At 39.1% G+C, this 20,584-nt stretch overlaps 1 protein-coding gene across 2 annotated transcripts in view; it reads right to left on the reverse strand.

Annotated features, from left to right (window-relative positions):
• Hhip (hedgehog interacting protein) overlaps positions 1-20,584 on the reverse strand; it is a 97,047-nt gene that overhangs the window by 22,337 nt on the left and 54,126 nt on the right. For both annotated transcript variants that reach the window (XM_078022072.1, XM_005327555.3), the window contains exons 5-11: positions 15,309-15,460; positions 14,728-14,901; positions 13,817-13,960; positions 9,971-10,092; positions 7,703-7,826; positions 6,603-6,733; positions 3,739-3,820 (exon numbers count right to left, since the gene is read on the reverse strand). In XM_078022072.1, coding sequence (XP_077878198.1) covers positions 3,739-3,820; positions 6,603-6,733; positions 7,703-7,826; positions 9,971-10,092; positions 13,817-13,960; positions 14,728-14,901; positions 15,309-15,460 — 929 coding nt within the window. The remainder of the gene's footprint in view (positions 1-3,738; positions 3,821-6,602; positions 6,734-7,702; positions 7,827-9,970; positions 10,093-13,816; positions 13,961-14,727; positions 14,902-15,308; positions 15,461-20,584) is intronic.

Raw genomic sequence — 20,584 nt, forward strand, 5'->3', positions numbered from 1 at the left:
ATTCCATCCTCCAGGACCATTTGATTAATTCTGAAAAGATTTAGTAAAGACCAAGAATCAATGATGAGACTTGAACATTTGAAAGTTAGGTATTAAATGCTCATTAACCTCCAAGGACCTCTGGATCCCAATTTTGGAACTAAGAGGACCTCAAATGTTGAGAAATTACCTGAAAATAATTACAAACATGAATGGAAAGAGCACCATTAATACTAAAGATTTATTTAATAGGTTTTAAATACGTTATCCATCTCTTTGGGGCCTTCTGTGGAAATGTGGCAGGGAAAGAATGATCACCTGTACTTTTTTGATGTCAACGGGGCACAGTAGGTGAAATGACATGGGCGGATCCCGTCTGAGGAAGATTCAGAGAGCAGACAACTGACTCTGTCCTACTAGGACAGCCTTGCTCCTGACCAGTCCAGCAGGGCACTACTAAGTGGAACTAGAAGTAGTGCCCAGATTCTGTGCTCGGTATATGGAAACCTATTTGTCTGCCGGGTCAGGGCATGCTGAACTCAGTACTACAGACGTTCTGGAACCCTGGGAGCTGGGTGAGGCAGCCAGGTGACTGGAATTGACTTGATCGAGATGTGACTGCTCCATCCCCAAGGATATCCCCTAAGTGTGTTCAAAAAATGTTCTGACATGAAGGCGAATTCATTCCTGTGCTGTTTTCCTACAGATGGTTTTTTTTTCCTTACGTTCTTTCTGAAGGCTAGGTAAGCCTGAGGGAAATATGGTTGTATTCTTTTATTTTTGAATTTTCTTTTTTGTTTCACAGTAAGGAATGACATTTGATATTCACTGCAGGTTATCTCACCATCTTTTTCTGGGAAGGTGGACCTGCTGTAAATGACCTGAGGCTTATGTAAATGGTTAGGTAATTCATAGCCTTGGACCCAATTGTCCTTAACCCATTGAAGTGGTCATTTTGGAACCTTCTCTGCTTTTGCCTCAATGACTCAAGAGATATTGCATATGATTTCTAAATTATCTCATTGTGTGTGTCTAGCAAAAAAAACCATTAAAAAAGCATAAATCCTACAGTAAAAATGTAACTTCTTGAAATTAAAAAAAAAATTATAATTTGGTATTTTTCTTTTCCAGGGCCACAAAAGCCACTGATGTTTGAAAGTTATTGTGGAAACATTATTCTTACAAGGCTTCTCCACAAGAATACAATTAAGAGTTTAATTTGAGTTCGATTTTTACATAACAAGGAATGCCTTTATATTGTTCTCTTTTTAAAGTTGATGTTCTCTAAATTCTGCCTCAAAGGTTTTGAAAAAACATTTTTGCTGTGATGCCGACATCCTGAACACTACTGTGCTAGTAATTAGCTCATATTTCCAAAATAATCCTGTTCACATACTTAAGTGTCTGCTTATAAAGAACTTCAACTCATCTAGGGAGAAATACTATAATAATAAACGTTGGCGACCAAATCGAAACAGCATGAGGCTCCCAACAAATGTTTATGAAAACATTAGTTTTCTTAGAGTCGGTTTGATTTTAAAGTGTTCGCCTGTGCCCGTGTCCAAGGACGGTGTCTTAGGGACTCTGTCACTTCCCCCACCTCCTGAAAAGCAAACACAGATCCTAACCCTGGCCCCACACATGACATGACTCACCAGAAACAGGCACCATAATGAGAAGTCAGGCTTTCAGGATGTCACTCTGAGACCACCCTACTAGAGGGGGCCCTAAGATCACAAGCCAAGGTCCCTTACGGCAACCCTGGTAATTAGACACTAATAATGGACTGAAGGTGTAAAATCCACCTCCACTCACCAACAGACTAAACAAACCAGATGAAGACAGATTTTTTTTTTTTTTTTCTGTGAGAAGGGAGACTTCATTACAATACTACCAGGAAGCTTGCAAAAAGCACATGGAGTTTGACAACATAATGGAGCAGCAATGACTCTTTTGAAACTAACTGCATTAGATCTGAGTGAAATCCCTACACCTCATTAAAAATCGTTAGAAAGCTGCTGTTTCATGAATTAACATTAGTTTTAAATTTTATTCTTCATGTTGCCAATTTCAACAGGTACCTATGTGTCTGACAGTTTTTTTCATTCATTTCTTTGCTTTTCTTAAAGAGGACACTGGTTTCACACTCAAAAAGAAAAAAATAAAATCCCTACCGTGTATGGATGGATAATTTTCCCGTTGTGAAAGATAACGTGTACTTTCAAATAGGGAAAGCAATGCTACCAGCATGTGGCATGTGATACTGGCCAGAGACCATTCAAAATGGGGCTTATTCTTTCTTTCTTTCTTTCTTTTTTTTTTTCTTCTTCTTTTTTTTTTTTTTTTTTGTTACTGGAGATTTAACCCAGGGGCACTATACCATGAGGCTATACCCTCAGCCCTTTTTGTTTTTTTATTCTGAGTTAGAGTCTTACTAGGTTCCTGAAGCTGTCCTTGAACTTGTGATCCTCCTGTCTCAGCCTCTAGAACTGCTGGGATTACAGGCATGCACCACTGTACCTAGCTAAAATGCGTTATTCTTCTTTTTGCTCTGCAGTAGCCAATGTCAACCTGTATTTCCCCCAGGAAAGAAAGGGCTTTATTGTATAAAAAAGGGAAGAGGACATGCGTTTTGTTAGTCAGTGGCTCTTTCAGGAAAACACACACAACTGACAATTTACAGGTAGTAATTTAAAAAGGGAACTACATCAATGCCTTTGGTCAACTTTTCAAGGAATGCCTTTATATTGTTCTCTTTTTAAAGTTGATGTTCTCTAAATTCTGCCTCAAAGGTTTTGAAAAAACATTTTTGCTGAACACTACTATGCTAGTAATTAGCTCATATTTCCAAAATAATCCTGTTCACATACTTAAATCCTGTTCACAAACTTTTCAGATTATTAGAACTTATTCTCTTGAAAGAGACTTAAAATTCTACAAAATTCATGTAGGAACAATCTGGAATTTGCAGCATCGTTTGGTTAAAGAGTGAGAACTCTTAGTTCTTGCTATACAGTGAGTTTTTTCTAAACTTCTAACTAATGACTATTTAACAGCTATAATTTTAGCAGCTTTTGGTACTTGGGGTCTCAGGCATGAAATTAACAACTGATTAATGATGATTTAAGCTGATGGGCAAGTTGTATGTTGAGATGGGAGGATGGGAAGGAGCAGGAGCAGGATGAACATGTTCTTTAAAGGCTTAAAACAGTCAACTCTACCCTTGGCTGAGGCCAATAACAAAGTGCTTCTTGGGTTAAAAACATTTGCTTGGTCACAGCCGTCTTCATGAGAGCCTTGAGCTGTCAGATAGTTTCGAAATGAGGCTCAGATGTGGAACTGCCAAAACAACTCATCCTGATGACCTAAGAAAAATCATACTAGCAGCTGCAACGTCTGCCAGCATGTTTCTCGTTTTCTCAAAAAATAAGGGGTTTATTCCTTCCAACACCAGAGCCGAAGCCACTGCCTCACACGTCGAGTTCCTCCCCTGGCTTTTAACCGAGAACTCAGATTTCACAAATACAATGCTGGGGTGACAGGAGCATGAATGAGCCCTAGAGTTCCGAGAGGTTAAGCGCAGCCCTGGAAGATGGGGCAGAGGGTCCTCTGGGGATGCCCTCAGCACATGGAATGGGTGAAGTGTTCATCGCAGCTGACTGCTTCAATACGACTCTTCCGCGCCTCATTTGAATGAAGTCAAATAACTGGAGGAAGACTCTTACCTGATTGATTGCAAAGAATAAAAAGAAACCTCACCTTTTTGGATCTACAATCTTGTAGAGTTTCCCGTTGTGAGTCTGGGTCATACTTTTACTGCTTGATAAAATGTAAACTTCACCTGTTGGGGAAAGAGATAACAGGAAGCTCATTTACAGCACTGCATGCATTTGTCTCTGTCTCTATCTGCATTCCTCTTCAGGAAGCTCCTTGGCCTAAAGATGATGACCGTGCGCCATCAGTCTAACTTCAGGGCGCGTCCAGAACACCCTGGACTCCAGTCACTTCTTTCCATATCCCATTAAGGCTCCAGGGCAAGCCCTTGCTCATCCCTCTCAGAGCAAAAGTGAGTCCTGACAGTGGCCTGTTTAGAGGCCCCCGTTGCTGGCCCTGCTCCATCCTTCTCTAGCCTCTCTGGCCTCTTGGCTTTCAACATGTGAGGCAGGCTTCTCCCAAGCCTCCACTAGGGTCACCATCTCCCTTCCTTTGATTCTGTGCTTAAGTATCACCATTTCTGACTGCAGTACTGAAAACTGTACTTCTTCAACTCCCAAGTACCCCTCTTTGCGCCGAGATTTTTCTTCAAAGCGCTTATTACCATTGACCTACAGTATATTTTAAAAGATTGTAATTGTCCTCCTCATTTACAAGTTTTATGCTAGCAGAATATTTTTTTGTCTTTTATTTATTACTGTATCCCTTTAGAACAGAGTAGGTGCTCAATAAATATTTATGGAATGAGTGTCGAATGGATACGTTTTACCTAGACTTATCTTTTGCCCAAGATTGAAAGGTTTCGGTTACCAGGTTGTTACTGTTAATTTGAGCTGGATGGAATGGAGGTGCTCATTTTAAATCTAGAGCTTTTAAAAAGATATTAAAATAACATTGAGGAGAGAGAGGGAGAAGAAGGGAGAAGGAGTGAGGGGGACATTGATATCATATGTCAATGTATAGAATGAGTCACATGAATAGAAATTAGAAGCTGTATTAGTGATTATATGCCTATCAGGTTTTAAAATTTTCATTCTGTCCACACTCATGAAATAGTGTTTGATGTATTCTGGAAGAAGATTCCATGTTTTTAGTGGGCATATAACTACTTTTCTGTTTCTGAAAAGATGTCACAAGGTTTACGATAAAAATATAGACTCCTCAGAGAAAATAAACATGAAATGGAAAAAGGACATAAGCAAAAGTCAAATACTTTATAAGTTTACCTCATTTAATCCTTACAACAAAGCCATCCTGACTTTATAGTTGAAGAAAGTAACACACCCCAAATACCAGACTCTCAAAACTTTTTGCTTCAAAAGGTGCAAAACCTTGCTCATTTTCTCACATAGCTCTTGAATTAAAGCTAGAGAGTTCCAGTTAAGATGTATTTCATCAAAAGTATATTTGTTTATTTATTGGGGATTGTACCCAAGAACTCTTTACCACTGAGCCAGTCCTTTTTATTTTTTATTTTGAGACAGGGTCTCACTAAACTGATGAGGCTATCCTTGAACTTGCAATCCTCCTGCCTCAGCCTCCAGAGTCATTTGGATTTCAGGTGTGCACCACACTTGGCTTATTTATCTTAATTATGAAGTATATACAGGGTTGTAGAGTTAGGAGTGCATTCGCTTTAGTTTTTTAGTTTTGCTCCCAACACAACATACTCTTAAGTGTTCACAGATATTTGGGATATCTGAGCCAATAGCAATGATGCTAACGTGATTGATGTTGAGTTCTTGTCCATGAAAATCAAAACGACTCAATCACAACATCTACACGTTAATTTCTAACTCGGCCACAATTTAATTATTCTTAGAATCAAAGTTTGCCCATAAAATTTAAATTACATTACAGAAGATGTAAGCAAGAAAAAGTATCTGTCGGGTTTCTTTGAGTGGGGAAGGAGGATGTCAGGGAAAAATTGGTTGTAAAATGCTTTCACTGCTGGGACAAGAACAGATGGACTTCTTTCCTTTGAATCATTAGGTTCCCATGACTCTGAAATACTTTGTGTTGCAGGAGTCTTGTCTGAGTTCCTTATTAATCTAAGTGAGTGGCATGGAACTATTTCTGATGAATCTTTTCACTTAATGTAAAAAGAAAATCAATCTGGACTTTTAGAGAAAGTGTTCTGATTGAAATAGGAAACAGGTACTCTTTCAGTGACTAGAAATTCATTTCTGAGGCTGATGAAACATAAGAGCCATGGTTTATTTGGATATTGTTCTTGAAAGGAAATAATAAAAGCTACCTTTATCCCTGTAATTTAAAATAGAAAGAGAGTAAAATTTTCACTGTCTGTTTGATCCCATTCCAATTTCAACTTCTTTTTGCTTCCTGGGTACAGTCTGCTAAGCTTGCCAAAAAAAAAAAAAAAAAAGTCATTCTATGGATCATCAATAGGTAATTTCTATTCTATTGGAAAGAAAATGTACAAATCAGATACCATGCCCAAATGGGGAAAAAATGTTTTTAAGTTAAAATTAAAAAATAAAGGGTGTAGGGAATTTCAGATTCCAACAAGTATTTACATATATTTATTCCAGATCACACTAGTAGATGGAAGGTTTTCAGATAGAGAATATAAACAGAAAAAAAAAATATCAGAAGACATTTAAAAATTCTTGCTTTGAACCTCAAAAGCCTTTCTCGTCATGCCTCCTCTTTTCCTGTTTTATTAGTTTTATATTTTGAGAATGAAGATAAGGTATTTTTCCTCAGGGAAAAGTTACTAGGAAAGAAGACAGAATGGGCCCATCTTTCATCTCCCCAGTAGATTTTATCCTCTGCTGTGGATGACATGCCCAACACTGTAGGACAAGTCTGTTATTCTTTAGGACAGAACAAAGTATCTTGAGCGAGGGAGTGAGAATGGAACTTATTTGAAGGAATTCATACAGTACCTAATTCATCTTCTCCAAATCCCAAGATGTGACCGGAAAAGTAGCCTCGACAGGACCCACTGGTGCCAAGACAGAGTGGTTTCTCTTGCCATTGCTTGGTCACTGGACTTTGCTGGAGAGTTAAGAAATTTCTAAAGCAAAAACATACCAGACACCTACCATGAAAACATGCTTTTGATGAAAGATGACAATAAAATGTTTCAATTAAAATTTGCAGTGAAGTAATTGTTGTGTCATAGACCTGGCTTCTCAAGGGAAGAATATATAGCCCATTATCTGTGTGAGTACTGTGAAATTCCCATCCGCTGAGAAAGTACTCAAAGATAATACTTTGGTACCTGAGTATGAGAAAAGCCCTCCCCTTCATCCAGAGAATGATATTTCCTCTCCAGGACTAGACTCCATGTTGTGCTATTGATCAGAGAGAGGGACAGGAGGAAGAGTGCGGGGTCAGTGTACTTTTCAGGTTCCTTATAGCACCCAAGCACTTCAGCTCTGCCATGTGCCGGCATGTTAGAGACTTGGGGAACAAGATTCTTCACGTGGATTTCATCAGTTTCTTACAATTATCCACAATATGACTTCAAAAAATTGATGCTAAAATTTGATTTTATAATATTCCTACCCACAGAGACGAATTATGTTCTATTGCTCAAAGTCTTAAAAATTTAGAAAGAAAAAATTAGCCTTCTAAGATAATTTAAAAAGTATTTTCAGGCTGGGGATATAGCTCAATTGGTAGAGTGCTTGCCTTGCATGCACGAGGCCCTGGGTTCTAATCCCCAGCATCAAAAAAAAAAAAAAAATCCACAACTCATGCAAAACAACAGTTTTCAAATTATATCCTTGGTAAATTTATGTTGAGGATGAAGGGAAAAGCCTAAATACTAAGAAAAGTCCATCTGAAGACTTCATGGGCCCTTAAACATTTTATGAATTTAATCAAGGCTGTTGAAAAGCATTTCTGTAATATTCATGTGTGTCCCAGGTCTGACTCCCTAAGGCAGACAATCATTTGAATACAAAGTATTCAATTTGATGTACCAAATGACGATGAATATGTCATTTGGTATATCAAATTGTGGTACCAGGAAACATACCCATTACGATCTCCAAAAACATAGCTTCCATACAGTCTTTCAGACTGGCAGCCTCGGTAAACGAATCCACCAACCAAAGGACCATTACTGAACGGCTTGAATTCTAAAAGCGATGGTTCACTTTCTGGAAAGAAATATAGCATTAGATCAAAAGAAACACATTTCCACCAAGAAAAAGAAAATATGCAGGCCAAGCAATGATTATTTCAGGAACTTGACTGACTCTGAAATAAGTTACATGCTGCAAGAGATGAATCCTTGCTTTAGATATTTAGTGAAGATAATTAGTCTTATTTTAAATAACATCAAGATTTAAAAGATCTCTGGGTAAATTTTAATGAAATAAGAATACAGATTCTGGTTATTGTCATAAACACCAGGATATATCAAGTTTTCAATATAATTAGTATTTGGGTATTTTGGAAATTGTGGTTATTTACTTTAAAATCAATGTACTTTTAAAAAAAACTTAATTTTTAAGATAGTCAATGTTTTGGAAGAATACTTCCACTTATCAAACCAGACCTCTGTCAAATTATATAAAATCTTTAAAAGTTCACACTTAACTGAAAATAAAAGCATAGTACATAAAAGATATTTGAAACCACATTTATTGTATATTTAAAAGCAATGTCACTTAGTCAACATCTTCACTTAAAATATTTTAAGAATTTCGTTTATAGAGTTGTGTGGTTAACAAAATCCACTCCAGTAATTTCTTTGGAATTACGTTTGTATAGTCATGCATCTCAGTTTTGCCGTGCTTGCTGTTACTTACTTGAGTATATGTCTGGTAATTGCAACAGAAAAGTTCCAAAGCCAGTTGCAAATTAACCTGAAAATTGCTTTTTACGTCTTTAATATCAAATAAGTCACCATGAACAGGCAGTCTGTTATGCCAAAGCTTTTGTGGAAAGTAATTTCAAAGCCCTCTGCTTGGCTCATACCATTATATTGAATATGATGTTATGACAATTAGAAAAGACTAGTTTTAAACACTTAGCATCCTGAGAGGCAGTGTAATTGACTGTGAATTCTACAGTCAGATTGCTTGGGTTCAAACCCACCCTTTCTCATTCTGGATGGAAGGATAATTAACCTATGCCTCAGTTTACTCATCCGAGAGAGATGTGGCCAATGACCGTGCCGGTCACACAGAATTGTTCTACCGATGAGATGAATAAGGTTCATAAAGTGCTGACTACAGATCTGGCATGCAGTCAGCCCTGTGGACATGTTTTAAAATACAAAAATATAAAGCTGTTGATGCTGTAATTAGTTTTAGCTCAACCTCAATTAATGTAATTGTAGAATTTAATCTATGATATAGGCCAAATTCCATTGAGCAAGTGCTCACTAGAATTTTTTTCCCCCCAAGCCACATTATTTTTTGGTTTGGCTTTTATAAGATGCTCACATATACACAAACATGCCCCCCCCCAAAAAAAAATAAAGTACAAGAACTGAATACCACATGGACTAACACAGGTGTTTCATTCCAGGTGCTAAATAAATATCAGAATTGAATGAGTAAATAGAAGAAGAAACCATTTTAATAATCTTAATCCACTATATTTTCTGAACTATACTAATATCTAATATACAGCCACCTTCAAAAGGAATCTATACTAAAATATTGAAAAATACTAAGTATTTTGGACTTCACAATTACCCAATTTTATATTTTTATATGTTCTCTCTAAATATCCCAGTAGTCATGTTATTAAAAATAATGTTTAAACACCCCATTCCCATGACTTGTTTTTACAAGTCGATTACTTTGTTTTCTCTAAAATAAACACCTTTTAAAAAAATTACATTCTTATTTGAAGCACTTATAATTTTCCTAATTGCTGAAACTAGCACGTTGAATATTGAGAAATGTCTTACCTTTAAGACTTTGTTTTCCCTTGTGTATAAGATGTTAGGACAAGTTCTCCCTTATTATATTAAATAAGTTGAAGTTATTCATGTTGATTTGCAGATGAGCAAAGTAGAAGCCACTAAGTTTTGAAACCATTATATTATTTGGACCTACAGGGGAACTATTCAATCCGTGGGAATGGCAATCAGCTACATAGAACCCTTAAGACTTGTGAGAGTCCCCAGACCTTTAAAACAGGAGTGATTGACCTCCTCACCACTGTTTAGATCGGTGTTTTCAGGCCTGCTCAAAATCTCATTTTGCAGAAATCCTTTTCTCTTCAATTAATATACTAAAACCAAACTGGAAGGAAGACAAAAATCAACAAATTATGTTCAACTTACCATAATCTTTCCCCTTTATTATCTGTAGGATTCTGGCTGACGATCTGTTTTTTCCATTGGAGTCTGAACAAAGTATTGTTAAATTGATGTTTATATCCATGGGATGTCGATCCACAGCGCATCTGCATAACAGAAGAGGTGGATACCCATTAATTCCTAGCAGGGCATCTTCCAAGCTCAGACTGGAGACTCCCGACATAGGAAGGAACCCTCTGTGGGCTGGACAGGATCCTATGAGCAATTTAGTTTGGATTTTCTAGAAACCAAAACGGAAACATCCTGGTGTGTTTTGTTTACTCTGCTGAAGCTTAATTACCTCTGGAGTCTATATCTTAATTTCTCTCGGTCTCTCCCTTCTTCAGGATTGTGTCCCCTGTCTTCAAACACTTGTTGGTCTGTTCTTACGGGCCATCTTATGTACAAGACATTGGCAAAGAACTATGAATAAAAGTCAGTGCTATCAACCACATCTGCACCACGTGATACCATCTTCGTTAGAGGGTTAGTTTTGGGTAGTATTAGTTCTGATGCTACATTCTAAAGCTCAGCATGGCTCTGCTCCAACAGAGGAAAACATGGATTCCAATGCCAGAGTGAAATAAAGTTGGTCCCACAAGCACGAAGCACTTTTATGTCTACTCTGTCTTCATGGTCTCTGCACCTCATCTGGGGTCCAGAAACCTCTGTGACTCCAGCCACGGACTTCGGCTCTAGCAGGGGCAGACATCACTTGCAGCTTCCTTATCCCTATGTTCCTGTGACCTAGTTCAAAGCTGAGGATGGAAGAGGGGCTCAGTATTTGTTGAATGTTTAAGTCAGTGAAGGAGTAAGCATAGAGAGTCTGGAGGAAGAATGAAGTTTGGATAATCAGTTCTCCAAAATGTGAAAAACAGGCTTGTATTGCTTTTTAGGTTGCTCAAAAATTTGGGCCAGGTAATCTTTATTTTAGAGATGGGGGGTGGGGCTGTCCTGCCAATCAGAAGATGTTTGGCAGGATCCCTGGCTTCGACCCACTAAATGCCAGTAATGTCAGTTTACCCCCATCCCTATCCTACCCAGTTGTTAAAACCAAAAAAAAAAAAAAAAAAAATGTTTCCAGACATTGCCAAGGTCCCCTGGAGGCAAAATCATTCCATTGAGAATCACTGGAGGCAACAGTCCTTTTATTGTCCCCTTTTAATTCAGTGATTCACCCAAGACAATGCCTGGCAGGGATCATGGCACAGACATGCTGTGACTTAAGGTGGAACTAAACCCACATGGCATGAGAAAATTTTCCTGTATTACGGTTCTTTTGAAGATGGAGAAACTATGCAAAAAGAGGTCTGACTTGTTTCCAACAAGAAACAGCAAATCTGGAAGAGAAGGCCAGTTCTCCCAGAGGTGGAATGGCTGGGGGCTGTGAGCTCTGGCTCCGGCTGCCACGAGGTCCACTGAGAACTGGGGGACCTTTTACATTCAGTTTCTTACATAAAAGGGGCCAGACAGTGCAACTGCTCCATAGGATGCTACTACGGTGGCTACATGTCATTATCCATTTGTCCAAACCCAAATAGTACACCACCAACAGTGCTCCCTAATGCACTCCATGGGTGCTGGGTGATTTTGTTGTGCCAATATCATCCCATCACTGGAACCCATGTCTCACTCCAGAGGGGTGTGATAATGGCAGAGGCTATATTTAAGAGCAGATGGGGTGCACAGGAAATGTCACTACCTTTTGCTCAATTTTGCTGTGAACTCACAAGTGCTCTAAAGGATAAGTCTATTAAAACAGAGGGTTTTGGGGGTGCAGATGCTGGCTGCCTCTGATTACTGCTGAGAGACATAAAGGAGATACTGTATATGGGATACCCAGGTTAGCACCCTGCAGTCAGCTGCTTAATAACAGCGAGGTTTGCTTTTAGCCCATAATTTGAGTTTCTTTTCAGCTTTATGAAACCTTTTTCAGCTTAAAATTCTCTTGGAGGGAGGTGGAATATAAACACTGACATTTCCTTCTGCGGCCCTCTGCCGCCAGAGGAGGTGGGACTCCACAGCACAGGCATCTTGCCACACTTATGTTCTGGGAGGCACCTCATCTGTGTTTTCACACCGAGATTCAGGACCCCCAGGAAGATTGCAAGAAGGCTCCAGTGGGCTTGTGGTGACTCAGGCTGCTGGACTTCAAAGTGCTGCTTGGTGGTGGTATCTGTGAGTTCTGAGCCATCGGAATGGAATGTGACAGTTTCCCCCACATCCTGAACCCACCTTAAGTATTCCCTGTCGAACAGATTTTAAGATCTGCTGAGATGCCAAAAAGGAAATGAACTGTGGGCCTGGGCTTTGATGGAGAGGAGATGAAGGGCATGAGGGATTATGAAAATAACAAATTTTGAGAAATATTCACCTTGCACATAGTGAACACTCAATAAACATTAAACAGAAATAATAACTCAGCTAATAAATGAACGAATGTGGCCAGATACCCCTTAGTAAGAATAATAGACTGCAGACCGGGTGGGGCTTTCATCATGGGATTCTGTGTTATACTGAGGAGTATTTTTCAGGGTACCTAAAATTTCTCACTCTATGCACTTCTTAGTTTTTGTTTCTTTTTGGTGTGTTAGTACAGCAAGCAGCCAATGAGTTCCTTTAGTATTTGTATTTTTTTTTTTTCACATAAGAAAAAAGTTAACATTTAGTTCAACTCCTTGCAAATTAACTCTGCTCATCCTATGTTAAGGGAAGTTACGGTAAGAACTATCAAGAGTGGTACTTTGTGCTTTACCTATAGATTTTTATTGAATCACAACAGCATCCTTACAATGTAGTTGTTATCACCCCCAATTAAGAGGTTAGAGCTGTGGTTTGACTGTGTCCTACCATGTTCATGTGCTGGACTCTTAATCTTCAGTGCAACCAACCGTGTTGAGTGGTGAGGCCTTTTTTGAAGGTGGGCGTGCCGGGAATTGAACTCAAGGGCACTCAACCACTGAGTCACATCCCCAGCCCTATTTTGTATTTTATTTAGAGACAGGGTCTCACTGAGTTGCTTAGCACCTTGATTTTGCTGAGGCTGGCTTTGAACTCGTGATCCCCGTCTTAGCTTCCCGAGCTGCTGATATTACTGGCCTGCACTACCTCTCCCAGTGAGGTCTGTACGAGGTGAGTGGATGAATGATATTATTGTGGGAGTGAGTGAGTTATACCAGGAGTGAGCTCTGATAAAAGGATGAGTTGGCCACCTCTGTCTCTGTCCTCTACCTCCCTTCTTGCTCCCTCTCTGGCCCTCTCTCCTCCACCATGGGATGACACAGCAGATGCTGAGCAGATGCCAGGACCACAGCCTTGGACTCTCCAGCCTCCAGAATAATGAGCAAAATAACCTCTACTCTTTATAAATCACCCAATCGGTGGTATTCTGTTATAGCAGCACCAAATAGATGAAGACAATAAAGAAAATAAAATTTTGAGCTTTGTAATGTTTTGAACAACCAATAATTAAAAAAAAAAAGAAAAGAAAATTTAAGCGAATTTAAGGAAGCAAATCCAAAGATTAATGATCGCTTAAAATTATTCAGATTGAAATCTACTAGTTCAATAATGTTTAGCAAATAAAAATCCCCCCCAAATATGAGACAGATTTTCTCTATGAATTTGCCCTTTCCCTTGTCTAATCTGCTTTCTCAATCTGCTTCACGCATTAATAGAACAAAGAGGGCTGAAGACTTGCTCGGATAATGACCTGGTAAGATTTCCGTCACCCTGGGCAGTCTGTGATCTGACACCCTCTGTCTTTTCCCAGTTGCCAAATTCCAGCCCTGCTTTAAAGCAGCAGCAGCGAAGACAGGTTTGCATTCTCACCTGCCTGGATCGTGGAGCCCGTGGGCAAACACTTCTGGGGGCTGGTTGGTGCTGTTGAAGTGCGGGTTGCTCCTTGGTATGGAATAAGGCACACTGCACACATCTGTGTCCACGTCCAGCCGTAGTACCGAGCCTGTGAAATCACTGAGAAATTGGAGGAGGGCATAAGTGCTTTCCGTTTGCCTAAACTAAACGTGGTGACATTGCTCTATGAATAAAAGAACCATCTGCTTATTCAAGACAACATTATTAAGGTTCCAAGTTCCATATGGTGGAAAATGAAAGGAGGGGCAGAGAAGGCACTGTTAAATGGGTTCAGATAAGGCACCCCTCTAAGACATAGCTAGAAGGTGACCAAGGACTATGTGGGCATGCAGGGCTGCTGACACCAGAGAGGGGAACCGCTCACTTCTCAGGGCTGGGTATTATAGGCCCAGTCCCACAGCTCAGAAGTATGCAACATTATGTCAATATTATATCAGCATGATATTGAATTCCTCTTCAGTTTACAAATGCTGACACTGACAACTAAAGTCATTTACCTAGGCAAGTGATGTGATTCAAAGATGGTTCTTTCTTTCTTTCTTTTTTTTTTTTTTAAATGGTACTGGGAATTGAACCCAGGGATGCTTAACCACTGAGCCCTTTTAAAAAAAATTTTGTTTAATTTTTAAATTTTTAGTTGTAGTTGGACACAATACCTTTATTTAGTTATTCATCTGTGGTGCTGAGGATGGAACCCAGGGCCTAGCACGTGCTAGGTGAGCGCTCTACTGCTAGGCCACCACCCTGGCCCCTCCAGCCCTTTTTTATATTTTATTTAAGGATTCCTAACTCACCAGCTCAGACCCTTCCTTCGGCCAGTGCGAACATCTTAACACCAGTGAGCACCTGTTCCCTGTGACTTTTACCTTAGCCCATCCATTTCTTCCATGTCGTCCAGCGTGATCATCCCGTCTCCGAGGATGATATACAGAAAGCCGTCAGGACCAAAGAGCAATTGTCCTCCCAGATGCTTTCGGTGCAGCTCTGCGACTTCCAGAAACACTCTGGCTGTTCTCAAATCAACCTGATGGGGATTCTTCCTACATTGTGAGGAGAGGAAATAAGGAGATTGTTTAAGACGAAAGGCGAATCTTCTACTAAAATGTTAAGCGTACACAGACAGAAACACCAACATCTCACACGTGAGGAAACATACGCTTGAATGGAGCTAATAAAAAAAAAAAAACACTGAGAATGTCATTGATTTCTAAGTTTTAGAAGCTGGGGAGAAGCTGAAAGATAACCAAGAAAAATGACAGAGCTATCATTTTTCTCAATTTCTCTTAAATATATACACACATGGGATTTTCAGCAAGATGGAGATTTTTGCTTTAATTACTGCCACCTTTTGGCTAATTATTGGCAATTTCTAAACAAAAAGCTTATGAAAGGATGAAGAGAAAACAAGATAACAGAATCAGTATGCTCCGATGGATTTCAGCCATACCTGGACACTGTGTATTCCACGACTCTAAGAATGTGGTCATGAGGCCCGATAGCCCACCGTTCTTGGTTGGTGGTATAAGACACATACAGCTTTCCATTTTTCTTGTAATTGGGATGGAATGCAAGGCTTAGCAGTCCTCTTTCATCTCCTCCCTGCAGTCAAATGAAAAACACAAAGAATTGTGAAGTTAATTATGTCCTTTATAGTGTTTCAACTGGAACCCCCAAAAGAGTCTCTTTCTTTCTCCTGGATAATCTTTGCCCAACCGCTTTTCTTTTCTTCCTTGCCTTACTGCACAAAAAAGGATTATAAAACATTTCACTGCGTGGAACTCTCGAAGGGTTAGCACAAGACCATTGTCTTGGGTGGTTATCTACGCACAAGAGTCTTATACCACTTTTGTCCCATGATTTGTGTATGTAATCTCAGGGAGCTAGGACGACAAGTTTAAGCGCTGTGAAGAATTCTTTCCTGGGTTACTAGGTTGCTTGTTCATTCGTAGAAGACAAATAAAAGGTTCCTAATCAACAGTCACTTCTAATCCAAGTCTCCCAAACCTAAAACACAGTGTGGGCTGCCAACTCCCACTGTCTTGGCAATATGTTTAGAAAACAGTTAAATTGCTTGTGTAATATGTAAACCCCTGTTTCACCCCGAGGCATCTATATCAGTTGTCACAAGGATGGTGGTCTATTCATCATAGCTAGGTAACAGGCAGCCGCAGCCTTGGCCTATCTATATAGAAATGAGGTCTTTTTACTCTCTTCTTGCACAATGCTTTCTTTAAAGAAGGATGAGGAAGTGGGAGGAGAGCTAAAGGCCAGGGCTGGGGTAGGGATGGGAGAAATAGCAGAAAGGAAAGCGGACACTAGGAAATAAAAGAAAAATTCCAAACAACTTTCTTTTGTTATTATATGAATGTCAAGGACTGTATACATTAGGCAGGCCAAATGCGATGACAATTAAAACATTATCATGTTCTTAAATAGAAAGGCATTTTATCTTTATTTTCTGCTAATTTAGCTTGATGAAATTCAATATGGTCAAAAGCATTTGCTTTATCCCACAAGTAGTCTAGGAATTTCTACAGTGAAATCAAAGCATCTAAAATTATCTAGATCAGAGACTTAACTGTTGTTTTCTGGTAAACCGGTGAACGTTTTTCTCTGCAGTCTGATGAGTTACCCACCACGGTGAAAAACACGTCACAGAAACTGAACGCTCCGATGCCCATAACACATCACCTTATTTTTTCCATTAAACATTATAACCTTCCCTACGGCAGAAAACTGAGGTACCATCTCAAGCTGAGCATCCAGACTTTGAGAGGGTATAAATAGTAAAGCGGTTGGAAATACCCAAGAACTACCAAATTATTATTCAAGGTCATCAAAGTTAAATGTTTTGACATCTCAGTATCATGTGTAATTTTAGTTTCTAGGATGACACTGATGATTTATGAATGAGCCCCTGTGTTTTGGATTATCTTGTGATGGTGGTTTTAATGTTGATGTGGCTGGTTTTTCTTTTTATATCTTTGTTAATACATATCTCCTGACTTTCTTAGGAGACTTTGGAAGCTGGGATGGATAGCTGATTCAATCATACAGAAGCCCATCCATACTTAAAGCTTCTTGACGGATTGTATAAGGAGGCCCAGGGGTGGGATTTAGTTTGTGATTGATTTCTCTCCTGAATATACTTCTCTTGAAATCCCTGAGTGCAGGGTAAGTGCGGCAAGCTTGCCTCACTAACATTTGTGTTCATTCTAAGAAGCTTTAGTTTCAAGGAGTTCTTTGTAGCTTTAATCAAATCATCAGACAGACAATTTAAACTGGATAGTGACATGCTTTAAAATGGTGCTTGTTGCTTTTCAGGAATTAGGAATGTATAAGCAACGCACTGCAGGAGAACAGACGGAAATGAGATTTTAAACGCACCTACAAGGGACGGTAGACAATTGTTCACTTTAGAAAGATGCCGATCACTTGAATGAATTTGGGGCCACCACCGACATTATAAAAGTGTCAAGCAGGGAAACAAAACGAGACAAGTGAATGACAGAAAAATAAATCAAAGACACAAGTTGAAAACTATCAATAATTCTGAATTTTTCAGCTGATAGGATTAATATTGGATTGATTATCATATATGATCTCATAGTTTTAGTCTCCTTCCAAGTGTAAATGAGTAATCTGATTGGTTCAGAAACTTGACTACACTTAAGTCATTTCAAAGAAAAACTCACTTTCATGACCATATGGATGAAAAATTAACATATTATGCAAATATCCCAGAAAGTATCTCAAAAACCACCTTTTAAAATTGTATAACAGGGCTCCAAAATGTTTAGAGATTAGGAAGGTTGGGTATTTTTCTGCTGTGCTAGGAGATTAAAGTATTGATAGGCTCACCTTTCACTTGAATTAGTCTTCAGAGTTGAGTTGTCTATTTCTTAAAAACAGCATACTATAGTGACACAGCCACATCAATGTTTATAGCAGCACAATGCACAATAGCTAAACTATGGAATCAACCTAGGTGCCCTTCAACAGATGAATAGATAAAGAAAATGTGGTGTATATACACAATGGAATATTACTCAGCATTAAAAAATGAACATAAAATCATGGCATTTGCAGGTAAATGGATGGAGTTGGAAAGTATTATGCTAATCCCAAAAAACCAAATGCCAAATGTTTTTTCTGATATGAGGATGCTGATCCTTCATGAGGATGCAGGGGGAGCATGGAAACAATAGAGGATCTTTAGATAGGGCAAAGGGGAGGGAGGAAAAGGGAGGGGGCGTGGGGGTAGGAAAGACAGTGGAGTGAGATGGAGACATTACCCTAAGTCCATGTCTGAAAACACAAATGGTGTGACTCTATTGTGTACCACCAGAGACATGAGAAATTGTGCTCCATATGTGTACTATGAATTGAAATGCATTCTGCTGTCATACATAACAAATTAGAATTAATCAATAAAATTTTTAAAAAAAGAAAAAAAGCGTATTATTTCAAATAATCATGACTTAACTCTTAAATGCAAATCTATCTTTGTGTTCTGGATCATTTTTCAAGGTCTATATGGAGAAACATGTTGATTAGACATCGAGGGTTACTTTTGACCAAGGTCAATTAGAGCCCATATCATTAGTGACACCCCAGACATTTCAGGCCCCAGGCGCTCCAAGGTTACTCCAACTCAAGTATCTAACAGGACATCGTCCCAGCCTGAGAGCCTGAACCCTGGCCCCTAGAGCCAGGACTGGCCAGCAGACAGGATCTCCGGGCTCCTGTTCCTCCTTCCAATTACCTTAGTTCCCTCTCTCGCAGCTAATTGTGTTCACTGCTTTGTTTCGTTGGTCTGAGCCCCGAGCTCAAAGGCTCCCTTCTCTTTGCTGTTTCAAAATCTAAAAACAGCTTTAGAGGCGAATCAGTAAGAACGATTCAAACCCTTGTGCCAATGTCACGGACTCCTGACTCCTTCCCATCCTTTCCGCTCATGATGGGTGGCTTTAGGGCTCAGAATTTATGGACTCAAAATCATGCATTCCATCCAGAAGTGTCAAGTTAATGAACAGATTCTGGGGAGCAACTGGGGACAGTGAGCCTCTAATGATTATTTGAGTCAATCTGGCTAAAAAGGGAGAAAAACACGTTATTAAAAGAATGGTAAATGGAAGATTTGTGGTCTGGGAGCCAGACATTTCAAAACAAACAAACAAACAAACAAAAAACAAACAAACAAACAAAAAAAAAACCCAACCATTGATTTCTAACATTATATTTCTCAGTACTGTTAACGAATGTCCAAAATGGTGATCTTTACCCATGTGAAAAGTAGTGATTTTTTCCAAAAATTCACATTGTACATTGGACTTCCTTCTGGACACAAAACATTCTGAGTGCGTGTGTTATTTATAGGAATGTAAAGACAACACTTCTAGAACTTCACTGGAAGTCAATCAGACCACAAGTAATTTGTAAATGGTACTTTAAACTCATGACTGGAGCCTGACCCAAGTATCCCACAGCACTGTGACGCTCCCCATTGCTCAGTTCTCCAAACACTCCATCAACTCTGGACAGCCCACACCAAACCCAAATAACTGCTCAAAACTGGATTGTGAAATGATTTGGAAATCCTGTCCTGATGCACTTTGGAACCTTGAGATTGACGCATGTTTCAGAGTAAATCATAAACCCTTCTGAGGCACTCTTAGTAAGCAGCTCACAGTCTATGGTTCTAGTTGACAGCTGACTCCTGGGAGCAACTTTATGGGGTCCACAGCAAAGAGATAACTACCCAAAACAAAGAGGACTTGAGGTCTGAATCATTGATGACTTCAGTATAAATACACCAGATCTGTGTCTGCAGATCAACTAAGAATGTTACCAATCAACTAAGAATGTTACTTCTCTTTGAATAATATGAAATATCTGAAAAAGAGAGGCAATCATAAAAGGATTATAACAGAGAACATTATTTTTATTCTTTTTTTTGAGAAAAACTGTGGGGTATTAGTCTTGCATTAATGATATTATTATTTTTTTTAAAATAAAACATTCCCTTCATACTTTCAATACAGTGAAAGTTCATTCCTTCTGATTTCTGGTTTTTCTTACAGATGCCTTATTCTTTTTCAGGGAAAGCTGACTTGGTGGCATTCAGGAGTGGGTGGCACCTCACTGACGCTGCAAGCGGCCTTACTCATTTTCACATAGTTTCCCTTAGTGACCTTGGCAAACGACTGGCTGGTTTCAAGTTCTGCCTTAATTTCACTGCAGCCTTCATTCCCTTTGCCTTCTAGGGTAAGATATTTGCAGGTTCTAGGAGTTAGGACAATAGGGACATTACTCTGCCTACCATGTGGTTATTTCAACCTGTCTTTAAAAGAGGATCCTAAGCATGTATAACTTAAGCCTCCTTGGCCAAGGCCCCTCATAGTCTGCTAAATGGCCCAACAGTATTGAGAAAGCAATAAAAAGGAAATAATGCATGTTATGATCAACAAGTTACTTTATTACCACCTTGTCAAAACTTTTGTTGTTTAACATTTATTCAACATATATTTATGGCACACCTACTAAGGGTCAGGCGTGCATTCGTGGCACTAGGGATAAGACAACCAATTAGAATAAATCTCTGTCCTCAAGCTTATACATGGAAGTAGATAACAAAACATAGTATTCAGGTGTTTTGTTTCCACCATAAATCTTTATGATGCTGTATGATGCTGATTTTTTTTTTTAGAGATTAAACTGTGCTGT

Source organism: Ictidomys tridecemlineatus, chromosome 9, assembly GCF_052094955.1.
Source record: "Ictidomys tridecemlineatus isolate mIctTri1 chromosome 9, mIctTri1.hap1, whole genome shotgun sequence".
Classification (NCBI taxonomy): Eukaryota; Metazoa; Chordata; class Mammalia; order Rodentia; family Sciuridae; genus Ictidomys; species Ictidomys tridecemlineatus.